Source organism: Urocitellus parryii, chromosome 15 (assembly GCF_045843805.1).
Source record: "Urocitellus parryii isolate mUroPar1 chromosome 15, mUroPar1.hap1, whole genome shotgun sequence".
NCBI lineage: Eukaryota > Metazoa > Chordata > Mammalia > Rodentia > Sciuridae > Urocitellus > Urocitellus parryii.
This window is the reverse complement of record NC_135545.1, coordinates 53,771,749-53,784,640: the sequence shown is the minus strand read 5'-3', so window position 1 is coordinate 53,784,640 and position 12,892 is coordinate 53,771,749. Positions and strand designations below refer to the sequence as shown.

The window sequence follows — 12,892 nt, the reverse complement described above, 5'->3', positions numbered from 1 at the left end:
TTGAAATACACTGTACCCCTGAACTCTCATAAGTCTCCCAGAAAGCCAGCCCCACCGATGGTCGTATGTGCACATAATAATGCAAGGACACCACACTGCGGGTGGCCACATAAATGTACAGTCACTTTGGAATCTTGCAGTTCCTAAAATGATTAAACTAGTTAGTATGGGGCCGAGCATCTTCACTCCTAGGTAAATACCCAAAGAAATAAAAAACATACATCTACACAAAAACTCGTACACAGCCAGGCAAAGTGGCCCATGCCTATAATCCCAGTGGCTCAGGAAGCTGAGGCAGGAAGATCGCAAAATTCAAAGCCAGCCTCAGCAACTTAGCAAGGCCCTAAGCAACTCAGAGACACAAAATAGGGCTGGGAGGTAGGGCTCAGTGGTGGAGTGCCCCGAGTTCAATCCTCAGTACCAAAAAAAAAAAAAAAAAAAAAAGAAAAAAGAAAACTCTTACACAAATGTCCATAGCAGCATTATTCACATTAGCCATTAGCCAAAAGGTGGAAATAATCCAAATGTCCATCAACAGATGAATGGAGAGACAAAGTGTAGAATATCTCTATGATGGAATATTATTTAGCTGTAAAAAGGAATGATTGGCCCATACTACAAAGAGGATAAATCTTGAAAACATTGTACTAAGCCCGTCACAAAAGACCATGATAGAATCCCTTTTGTGTGAAATGTCCAGGACGGGGAAATTTAAACAGTAAGTTAGGGCTGGGGTTAGTGGGATGGTTAACAGGCATGGGGTCTCTTTTCTTATTCTATTTTTTATTGGTGCATTATCATTGCACATAACGATGGGATTTGTTATTGCATATTTGTATGTGCATGCACTACAACAATTTGGACAAGGGGTCTCTCTTCTTGGGGAGACGAAATGTACTAAAGCTGACTGTTGTGGTTACTGAATATATTTGTAAGTATTCTAAGAGTTCTGCACTGTTCATTTTAAATGGGTGAATTGTATGTAAGATATGGCAATTATCTCAATAAAAATGCTTTTCCTTTCTTTGAAGAACACAGGGGTAGCTACTGCAGCTAGTAATAAATGCCTAGAAACAGCACAAAATGTCCATCTGTGGGCTGAGCTGTACACTGTGACCATGCTCCGGAATGCTATGAGGCTGGGAAAGAATGCGGCAATCCTGGTAAGGAACCACTCCCAAGTGAAAAAAGAAATGAAGGTAAGAAATGTTACATAGTAGTTCTCATTTGTGGAGGTTTTTTTTTTTTTTTTTTTTTAATCTCTTGTGAATTGAGCTGCTAAGAACATTGATGTGGCTGCATTACTGTAGTATGCTGATTTTAAAGTCATTTGGGTATAGACCAAGGAGTGGGATAGCTGGGTCAAATGATGGTTCCATTTCAAGTTTTCTAAGGAATCTCCATACTGCTTTCCAATTGTTTGGACCAATTTACAGTCTCACCAGCAATGTATGAGTGTGCTTTCCCCCGACATCCTCACCAACATTTATTGTTGTTGTATTCTTTTTTTTCCCCTGTATTCTTGTTAACTGCCATTCTGACTGGCATGAGATGAAATCTTAGAATAGTTTTGATTTCTATTTCTCTAAATACTAGAGATGTTGAACATTTTTTCATATATTTGTTGATTGAATGTATGTATATCTTCTTCTGAGAAATGTCTGTTCAGCTCCTTCACCCATTTATTGATTGGGTTGTTTGTTTTGGGGGTGTTAAGTTTTTTGAGTTCTTTATATATCCTGGAGATTATTGCTCTATCTGACATGCTTGTGGCAAAAATTTGCTCCCAAAATGTAGGCTCTCTCTTCACCTCACTGATTGTTTCTTTTGCTGAGAAGAAGCTTTTTAGTTTGAGTCCATCCCATTTATTGACCCTTGATTTTATTTCTTGTGCTTTAGTAGTCTTGTTAAGGAAGTTGGGGTCCTAGATGCCCTTCAATAGAGAAATGGATAAAGAAACTGTGGTATATATGCACAATGAAATATTACCCAGCATTAAAAGAGAATAAAATTATGGCATCTGCAGGTCAATGGATAGAGTTGGAGAATATCATGCTAAGCGAGGTAGGCCAATCCCCAAAAACCAAAAGCCAAATGTTCCCTCTGATAAGTGGATGCTGATCCATAACAGGGAGCGGGGAGGCTTAGGAAAAATGGAGGAACTCTACTGGGCAAAGGGGAGGGAGGGGTGGGAGGGTGCCGGCAGGAAAAATGGTGGAATGAGATGGACATTATTACCCTAGGTACCTGTCTGACTGCACACAGGGTGTGAGCTACATCATGTACAACCGGAGAAATGTAAAGTTGTGCTGCAACTGTATCCAATAAATCAAAATTCATTCTGCTGCCATATATACCTAATTAAAATAAATTAATTTTTTAAAAATCTCCCATTACAAAAGCACAGGATATTTCTGGAAGACAAAAGAAACTGGTAATGAGCTTGCCTCTGGGGCCTGGGGGAGGTGGCAGGGGAAAAGACATTTATAAGCTGACTCCCAACTCCCAAGAGTACAGCTTAATTCTTCAATTAAAAAGCAGTTAATAAAAATAAAAAATAAAGCAATATTCTGCAACTGCAAATGGTTGAAGTGCCCTTACTCTTATTTGTTAGAAACAGTCTTAGAAACTTCAGAAACTGAGCCAATGGCCCAATCTACCAGGGCTGGGAAAGGACAGGGACCTCCACCAGGACCAGAAGTTTATTGGAAAGTGACAGAGGGTTCAATGACATGCTCTCAGCCCCTGGACACAGAAGCAAAGGCCTTGGGCTGCAGCAAAGCCCAGCAGGCATCAGCCCCCAGCTGGGAGTCTCGGCAAGCTGGGCTCCACCAGCCGTGACAGCTGCCATCCCCGACACTGGCCAAATGTCATTTCCAAGTAGGCAGCTGGGCCTCTGGGACTTCCCAGGACCTTCCTGGCTCCGCTTCCCCACCTGCTCTAGACCTCCCCCTCCCCAAGACCCCTGACAAGTGGCAACACTGGGGTCTGTGTGTTTTGATCCATTGGTGCTGGAGATGGAACCCAGGCCCTCCCCCGTGCTAGGCAGGGGCTCTACCTCTGACCCCCAGCCCTCGCTTACATTAAAGATGCGAAACCAACATTCACTGTAACAATTGTAATAGCCAAAGGAGGAAGACGAGAAGGCGCTTGGGCCAGGAAAGATGGCCACGTGGCCTCCCCAGCTGGTACTCACAGAAGCCCTCGATTTTGTCGGCAGTCTTGCTCCAGGCCACCTGCCGTGTCTCCATGATCACCTGCACCGTCCTCCGCTCAGGAGTGGACTTGCGGAAGCTGAACACAGTCATCACTGTCCCCAGCTCCAGGGCTCTCTTGATCTGACTCTTCTCGTATTCTGGAAGAGCGTCCACGTTGACCATGGTGGGCATCATTGGTCCCTCCGGGGAGGTGGGAGAAGGCAGGAGAAATAGGAGGCTGGAAGAGCAGAATAAAGGGGTGAGTCGCTTTTAATAACTGAGGGGTGGCTTAGGTACCAGGTCATGGAAGTCAGGCCTATCGGGATGCACTTTAAGAAAAGGTTCTGCAGATGGAGAGTCTCTGGCCACTCAAAGAGTCTAGGCAGGCCACAGAGGTTTAAATGAAGTCAGGTATGGGAGGAGCCCCCAATCTCAATGTCCCAACTGTCAAGCGGGCTTTGAATAACCAAATCACCCCAGCATGGTGGTGGTGACCCCTTCTCTCCCTGTAGAATTATTTGACTAGCCAAAGCAGCCAAGACTGCACCCCACCCTACCCCAGCAGCCTTTTCTATCCTGCTAGGGAATTTCTAACCACCCCTGGTCTGCCTGCCTCTGCCCTGGCCCCCTGTGGTCATCAGTCCAGTGGTCAGAAGGATCATGTTAGAACATGAATCAAATCATGACACTCCTCTGCTCAACTCCTGCAGTAGTTCCCAGAGCCCTCACTCTGCACCTCCCCCACTAACCTGCCCCAAATGTCCAAAGGCACAGTGACTGTCCCCTGAGGTGGCATCTAAGAGTGAGGGGAGCTGGACCACCAGGGCCCAGCTTGCTAGCTGGCTGCCACTACAAGAAGTCCCCTAAACCCTCTGGACCTCATTCTCACTCCTGTTAAAAATATATATATATATCTTTTATAAGGATTAAACAAGATACTATGTCTCAGGCCCTTAAAACAATGACTCTCCTTAGATTTAGCCAATTTGACTATTACCATCAATTGTTCTGTGTGTCCTTCTTATCTCCTCCCTTTTCTCCAAATCCCAGAGTTGTTGTTACTCTGTAACCTCCAAGGTTACAAAGTAGCAATAGAGAGAACTTTCCCAGCCCAGAGACCGGGAAGTGAGCAGTGAGCCGCAGAGGTCTGCCAGGCGGTGTGGCCTTCCAACCTTCTCAGCCTCCAGTTAAATTGCTCAAAATCTGGGGCCCCTCACTTGTAACCTGGGGCAAACCGCCCTCAAGGAGCAGCTGATAGAGGAGATGCTAGAGTGTGTGCACCACTGGCGGCATGTAGCAGGGTCTCAGTTAACATTAATCAGCCCGTTGGTGCATACATTAACCAAGCGTCCAACTCTATGCCAACAGGATGCAAATGAGGGGGAATGGGGAGAGGCTAGGCCTTGCCCTTTGCCCCTTCCTCCTTCCACTGCATGCCCTAACCAGAGCCACCTTTGGGGTGTGCTAGCAATGCATAAACTCACTAATTGCACCTGCTCTCTGCCAGGTGAGCACCTGACAACCCTAAGGCAGAGCCAAGTGCAGCCAAGAGACACACATGGGCCACAGGGCAGGGAGAAGATCCCCACGTTGGTCTGGGGTGGGGTTAGGAGCTTAGAAGGCTCAGAGAAAACTTCTGGGGGAGCCAGGAGGGAATGAGATTTCAACCAGAAGAACCAACTAAGCAAAGACCGGGGCGGGCCCAGGAGGGACGGACGCCAAGAACTCTGTGGAGCACTCAAATGCATCTCCTCAAGGAGTTACCTCCTGCTCATCAGCCAGGAAAAGGAATGAACGGGGTGCCCCATGCCCAGCTCACCCTTGGGAAGCACCCGTGACCCGGCCCTCCCCAGGTGCCACACCTGTCCATCTCAGCTGTCTCAATGAGAAATGCCTGAGGGGAAAATGAAAGTCCCGAGAGGAAATCACTTGCTCAAGGTCGCAGACCAGGGGCGGTGCAAGACCGGGAACCCAGTCTGAGTGCCACGCCCCTCATTCTCCAGCACCTGCCTTCTAAACCTCAGAGTCCCATGGCAGAATCTGGCCAGATATTAACTAAACTGGCAGCCCCTACCCCTTTCAACAGAGGTTAAGGGACTTGTCCAAGGCCACACAGCTCCCGAGCTCCCCACTGCTAAGTCTCCAGGGCAACTCGGTCTTTCCAACCCTGACCCTGGGAGAGACTTGGACTTAACCTTCCCCAGAATCCAGTTACTCCTCACTCAGAAGCCCATGGATCAACTCAGCTATCAACACCAACTCTTTGATGTTGCCTCTCACCAAGTGGAAAGAGATCCTTTCAGCCAAAGACCTTCAGAGTCAACCACCCAAACCAGCCGGTTCTCAGCTCAGGCTTCCAGAGTTCCATGCTTTAGCACCTAAGGCAAGGTCTCCAAGGCCCTGACCCCAGGGAGGAGCACAGGTCACCAGGCAATCTCCATTTTGTTTCTGCTTTTTTATTTTAAAAATGAAATAAAAGGATTTCCAGGCTATTTGTTGTTGTTGTTGTTTTGTTTCTCACCCTCCATGGGTAACTGTGTGATATGACTTACAGTGTAAATACAAACATGGCTGAGAGATAATAGGAGGTTTTGTCAATTTTACATTTCATGTCCTTTGCTTTAAAGTGAACTTGATACACAAGAACCCCAGCCCAGGAAACAGAAGCTTGCTTCCCTTCAAAGCCCTTCTCATATTTTGGGCAGTACAGGATTTCATGAAACAATTCTGTTAAAATCTGGCCCAGCTGAAGCCTGAGCAGTGCCTGCCCTCCTACAGGCCCCAGCCACTGCTGGAGCGGAGAGATTTTCATAGAAGGAACTGAGTGTGTGGGCCGCCACAGGCCAAGCGGACCTTGGTTCAACTTTTTCTTTTTTTTAAAAGGCAACCTGTGAGAATCTTTTAAAATATGAAACATGCATATGCTCTGATCCAGCAAGAACACGGGTGCAAAAAAGAGACATGGAGAAGTTCACCGAAGGGTTATTTGTAGTAGAAAAAGGGAAAAAAAAAAAAAAACAGTAAACAATTCCACTGCTCATCACGAGGTGGGGAGAGGGATCTCTGAATGGAAGATGCACACAGAAGAATTGGGGAGCCACTGAAAGAATGGATGAGATCTATAAGCAATTTGATGTGGAAAGATTCATGAACTACTGGACCGGCAAGTTGCGAGCCCCTGACTTAAATTACATTTCTTTAAAAGCTGTCTGCTTACAAACCCAAGAGAGGGGTCACCATTGGAGGCTAGGGGAAGGGATGACTCCATTTTATGTTCATTAAAGTGGTGACATAAGGATACCCTTTTCTTTTTTTGAGTTGTTAACCGTTTTCTAAACTAAGAAATGTTTCCAAAAATTTTCTCACCAGTAGTTTTCCACTGACTCCACCAAGAGGGTGCAGAGGGGCTATTCATGGGGGCCCTGCTTTAGCTCCTCCACCTGCTGCACCTGGCCTGGTCAGGGAGGCAGCACCAGCTTTAGGCAATTTAAGCATCAGTGAGGCTGGTAACACGAAGCCCTGGCCCACAGAGTTAGCAATCAGGACGACTACTTGGGGCCAAGGTGAACGTCCAATTCTGTAAAGCCTCCCTGCAGGTCTAACAATAAGGACGGTGGTCCGCACCTAGGCAAAGGCCTTTGGCCAGGGGTGGAAACTGCCAGAGTACCCTTCCCATGGAATGGGCTCCAGTTCTCAACCCAGCCCTGAGAAGCAGGCTGCAGTATTTAGGGGAGAAACCAAGACTCGGGGCTCTTCAAGGTACCCCAGGTCACACAGATGGAAGTGAAATTCAAATTAAGTTCTGACTGACGAGGCCACCTGTTTCCCTTTTGCCGTGTCACTCCCTCGCCCCACCAGCCTCTCACCAAATTCAAAACGAGGTGCCAAAATGACTGGGCCCCGCCTCCGACGGAGTCCGGGCACCAAAGGCCTGTGCAAAAGTGACCCATCCCACCCTCGAATTCTTCCGCTACGAGGGCAGTGACCTCTCTGGGGTTCCCAAACGTGAATCGCACAGGCGCGCGCACATAGGCTCCTGCGCACGATCGTGGGGTGCGGGAGGGACTCCCGAATTCCCTGGAAACTCCGAGCGTCTCTGGGGAAGGTCTGCGCCTTCCGCGGAGTCGCTGCCGCCCCCCACCACCTGGGTAATACGGGAAGTGCGGTCCCCAGGGGCAGCGAGCTCCACAGAGGCGATCAGGAGGGACCGCGCCACCCGCGCAGGACCCCTCGGCGGCAGGAACCCCGAACGTTGGCGCCGGCGAGACCCTCTGGCCCGGGACCGCGCCGCGTGGCCCCGACTCCCATTCAAACCGGGGCTGCCCGGCACCGACCCGCGAGGTGGCGCCGGCCGGGGTGAGGAAGTGGCTGGCGGCTGGGCCGGACCCGCGCCGCCACCACCCCGGCCCCGGGGAATGCTGGCCGGGAGCCCTGACGGCGCGCCCCACCCCTGCCCGTGCCGCCGGCGCTCGGGCCAGGTCCCCGCGGGAGGATGCCCACCGTGCGCGGGTGCCCCCGGGGCGCAGGTCTCCAGGCGCAGGTCCCGGGTGTCCCGCGTGCGCTCCTGCCCTGCCGGGCGCTCACCTGGCCGCGCCGCCGGGGCGCAGCCGCCCGCTCGCCGCGGGTCGGGGCTCCGGGGCTCCGGGCTCCGGGGTCCCGCGCGCCGTCCGCCGCGGATCCGGCACTCCCTGCAGCGCACCCCGCCGCCGCCGAGCTCCCACTTCTGCTTCGGCTGCGGCCCGCGCCACGTGACTCGGCGGGGCCGTCCCCCTCGCCGCCCCGGTCCGAGGCGGGCCCAGACCCGCCCGCCTCCCCGAGCGCCCCAGCGCAGCGCCCCTGCCTGGAGCCCGCCTGGGCCCGCAGAGGGAGAAACTGAGGCAGCGCGGGGGCTACCTTCTGCCCCTGTCACTTGGCCAGGTGGAGAGAGAATTCCCCACCAATGTAGCACTTATAGGGCTCCTGCTGCACGCACTTGGTAAACTCTCGCCCTTCCAGAGGCTGCGCTGGAGTCGGAACACCTGTTACTACCCTAAGGCGGGTCACTTAAGTACCGCAACTTCAGTTTCCCTTTCTGCAAAACGTGATCAAAGTAGTGCCAGTCCCAAAGATGTGTGGTAAGGAACAAAGAACACCAGATATAATTGATGCCCCATTTGCCCAATGAGAATGTAAAAATTCTTCAGGAAAAAACTTGCTTTTGGGTTGGGGAATGTGGCTCAAGCGGTAGCGCGCTCGCCTGGCATGCGTCCGGCCCGGGGTTCGACCCTCAGCACCACATACAAAGAAAGATGTTGTGTCCGCCTAAAAAATAAATATTAAAATTCTCTCTCTCTCTCAAAAAAAAGAAAAGCTTGCTTTTTTCCATTTCAAACCCTTCCTATGCACATTTGATGGAAGTACCCTCTGGGTGGCTTTAAGTCACCTTCAGAGCTGCCAGGGCACTCCAATTGCACTTCTCAGTTGCTTGGGTCACGACTGTCCTCTCCTTGTGAATGCTGTATCGGAAGCCACTGGATCTGTGCTGCTCCGTGGACTCTTGGCTTACCTTGTGACTGGGGTGAGAACCAGGGTTAGTCCCCACAGGTCTAGTGCTTTCTAGATATCAACCACTTGAGACCATGGAGCCAGTTCCCCAGGAATCATGGCCAAATCTGACTGAAATTTGCCCTTTGTTTTTTATTAGAATTTGAACTTCTTTATTTCAATCAATCCTTTAAACAGCACTTCTGGTTGGGCTCATATTTTGCAATGTGCATAAAGTATTAGCTAAGTCACACCTGTGTAACTCATTAATACAAACCTGCAATATGTATATGAGGAACAGGTGAAACCTCTTGCTGACAAAATGTGCAAGCAGAAGCCAGAGACGGCTGTAGGGAGCCCTGACCTGGAAGAGGCTAATTAATTTCAGTTGGAATTTTCTCCCCTCACTGGGAGCCAAGCTAGAAGAGAACATATGAAACATGGTGCAGTTTTCGTCCTGACTGAAGCCTACAGCATTTTTGGACTTCAGATGCCCGCAGTGCGCGAGGCGGTGGGTATGGTACATAGCAATTTGCTTCTCCTTTTTCTTCATATTTTTAATTCTTTTCTTCTTTGCCTCACTTTTTAATGACCCTCTCCCCACCCACACCAAGGTGACCAACTAGAGGAATCCAGAGCAAGGAATGGGAGTGTGCCGGGCTCCTCATCTCTTCCTCAAACTTCCATTTGGTTGTTTAAAAGTAATTGAAAGGTCAGCCCCAGCTCTGGGAGGTTTCAAACATAAAATGATATTTATTTTCCAAGGGATAATGGGGGGGGGCAGTCTGCACATTCAGGCATGTAGGTAGCTGTCCTGGGCCCCAGGTGTTAGGTCAGTGGGTGGTAGAGGCAGGACTTGAACTAGAGTCTGGTGCCAGAGCCCGCGGGCACCTGACCCTTTGCCCATCCCCAGCATTAACAGGAGGTGCTTGGGCAGGGAGTCCTGAGTTTGGAACCACCCCACAAGTTAATGAAGGGTCAGGAAGTGACCTCAAAGGGTGGAGGGAACTTTCTTTTCCTTTTCCTATAAAAAGAAAGGAGGAGGGGGGCAGGGAAAATAACTGGAAAGAAAAGTCCCTTCATCCACACTAACTCGGCTCCTTTTATTCTGCACCCCTCACCTGCCCTCAGGTACACACATGCTTTCCCCCACCACCCTCTTCTGTTTGCTGGTGGCCCTGGTACACTGGACCCTTAGCCTCTCTGTGCTCCAATTTCTCCTCTTCGAGGTGGGTATCACGGGGCTGGGGTTGTGGCTCAGCGGTAGAGCGCTCGCCTACCATGGGCAAGGCCCTGGGAGCCATCCGCAGCATCACACAAAAACAAATAAATAAATAAATTGTATTCAACTATGACTAAAACTAAATAAATATTTTTAAAAAAAGAAACAAGTATCACCACAACCCACATCCAAGGGTGAGCATAAGGACTGAGTGAGATGATGGGGGTTAAAGGCCCACCACAAACAGCACTGGCTATTTTTAATATCATTGCTACAAGAAGAAAAAAAATCCATATTTTAAATTCTTTTCTTCTTTATTTTCCAAGGGATAAGGGGGGGGGGCACGCTGCAGGGGATCTAAGCTCAAGTCCAAGGTCTGCCCCTTCCTTAGCTGTGTGAATTTGACCTGCTCCCTGCTCAGTGACCCTCTCTGAAACTCCCAATTTCCCCACAGTAACACCTACCTTTGGAATATGCAGAATTAACAAATCTATAGAGACATAAAATAGATTAGTGGTTGCCAAGGAGTAGGTGGGTATGGAGGGTATTGAGGGGTGATGGAGAAGGTGTACAGGATCTCTCTTTGGCGTAGTGAAAATGTTCTAGAATTGACCACAGTGATGGTTAAACAGCTCTGTAACCGAAAGCCATTGGAATGTACACTTGGAATGGGTTAACTGTGTGGTATGTGAATTATACTGTCTTAATGAGAGTGAGGGGATTGGGGCCCAAACCCAGGGTCGCTTTACCACTGAGACACATCCCCAGCCCTTTTTAATTTTTGAGGCACGTTTTCACTAAGTTGCTTAGAGCCTCACTAAGTTGCTGAGGCTGACCTCAAACTTGTGATCCTCCCGCCTCAGCCTCCCAAGTCACTGGGATGCTAGGTGTGCAGCACCACACCCAGCTGTGAACTATCTCAATAAAGTTTTTCAAACCCTTCCCTTGTAAGTTAAAGACTTGAAAATAATGAGTGACCCAGAGTAAGGATGACAATGAGCAACAGCGGCTCTGGTTGCCATGGTCATTATTTTACTGGGGAATCTTCCCATCCTGGACTCCAGTCTCCACCACGGAAGGCAGTGGCCAGGCTGAGGTCACCATCCCAGCCCAGGGAACTTCACCAATTTTACCCCTTTGGCCTCAGAAATCCCCAAGAGCCCCTGAGCCTGGTTTCCTTTCCCGGCATTGTTCAGAGTCGTGCCCCTCCCCTGGGGACAAGGCGAGTCCCAGCAGCCGGTAGGCTGGCAGGCTCTGTGAGAGGAAGCACCACCCAGAACCCGGCAGACCTCAGTAGGGTCACGCTGGGCCTCGCCTCCAGCCTGCGCATCAGAACAGCCCCCTGGGCTGCTGGAGCCCAGGCCTGCCTGCCTGGAAGAGCCTCTGGGCTGTGGTCTTCCGCGGAGCTTCTTAAGCCCGGGGTCCTGCTGGGATCTTTGACCCTTCAGTCCCAAGTTTCCAATTCTGCAAATATTTCAACAAAAAATGTTGCATTAAAAGGTGCATTAAAATGGATTGGAGAATCATAATCTAGAGCTTATATATCATAGTGATTAATATTATATTAAATATAATTATATTATTAGCATATAATTATATACTAGTTTTTATAGGTGTTCCACGTGTGGGATGAGGGGACAAAGTCAGTTCACTCAGTCAACAAACACTTGCTGAGCAGCTCTGAGGAGCCGGGCACTGCTGGGCTCCGGAGGATGTAACAGCTGTCATCAAAGGCCTCCACCGAGGAATCAGAGATAAACTCCCCTTAAATACCATTTCACTTGATCACTCATTCAATAGATTGGTTCGGTCAGTCCACAGCATTTACTGAGCACCTACTACATGTCTGTCGCTCCTCTAGGGTCTGGGGATAAGAGGAAGAAAGATTCATTCTGTCAGGAGCCACAGACCCGGGGAAGGGGCCAGGGGAAGCAGCTGACTCCACACCCACTGAAACGGCCAACATGACCGCTGACCGTGCCCAGTGCAGGTGGGACGCCAAGCAACTGGGGATGTGAGCAGGGGCGGCCTCGTGGGGAAACAGAGGGCAGTGTCTTAAAAAGTTAGACACACACTTCCCACAGGACCTGGCCATCTCACCTGTGTTTACCCAAGGGAAATGGAAACATATGTCCGTGCAGAAACTGCACGGTCATGTTTACAGTAGCTGTATTCACAACCACTGAGGAGCGGAGGTCCCCACCGTCCGCCAGCTCCTGAGTGGATCCACAAACTCGCACCAAAGACACAGCCCTGGGCCGGGAACGTCACGACTGGCACGGCTCGTGCATGATGCCAAGGGAGGACACCAGCAGCAAGAGGCTGGGGAGAGCCTGATTCCACTTACGTGGCCTTCAGGAGGGACCACGGTGTAGACACAAGACCGAGCCGTGGACGCCAGGGGCTGGGCTGAGGGCCAGCGCTGCTGCAGAGGAGCTGGGGAGAGCTGGGGGGCAGCTGTTAGGTTGCTGAGTTTGCTGGCTTTTTCGTTGTCACTCTGGTGGAATCACCCAGCTTCATAATTTGCCAAACCTCACAGAAATGTCCGCCCAAGGGGTGAGTCCTGCTGAATGGAAACTGCAGTCTGCAAAAAGGTGGAAAGGGATGGCCCCGGGGAGGAGAAGGAACGGTGGGGCAGGCCAGAGAAAGTCAGGAGGGCTTCCTGCAGGTGGGCGCCCTCCAACGGAGACCCCTGAAAGGGCCGAGTGGGTGAGCCACGGGTGGGGGAGGGGGAGGAGGGCGGGAGTCCAGAAAGCAGGATGGGTGACAATGACGTGCCCCTGGGAGCCACTCTGGGTGCTGGAGCACGGTGTCTGTGGCAAAGTGACACTGGTCAGCTCCCGCCCGCAGAGCCTGCGAGTCCTACTAAGGGATTGGGGGCAATGGGGAGCAGAGGAGTGGCCAGGACGGGGCTGTGCTTTGGGGAAAGCCCCCTGTGAGCGGCCGGGGG

The 12,892-nt window shown here is 50.6% G+C and overlaps 1 protein-coding gene across 1 annotated transcript in view; it reads right to left on the bottom strand.

Moving 5' to 3' along the window:
* Positions 1 to 3,416, bottom strand: part of Plcg2 (phospholipase C gamma 2) — a 121,362-nt gene extending 117,946 nt beyond the window's left edge. Inside the window, exon 1 of the mRNA XM_026392997.2 lies at positions 3,197 to 3,416. Coding sequence (XP_026248782.2) covers positions 3,197 to 3,392 — 196 coding nt within the window. The 5' untranslated portion in view covers positions 3,393 to 3,416. The remainder of the gene's footprint in view (positions 1 to 3,196) is intronic.
* Between the last annotated feature and the right edge of the window lie 9,476 nt (positions 3,417 to 12,892).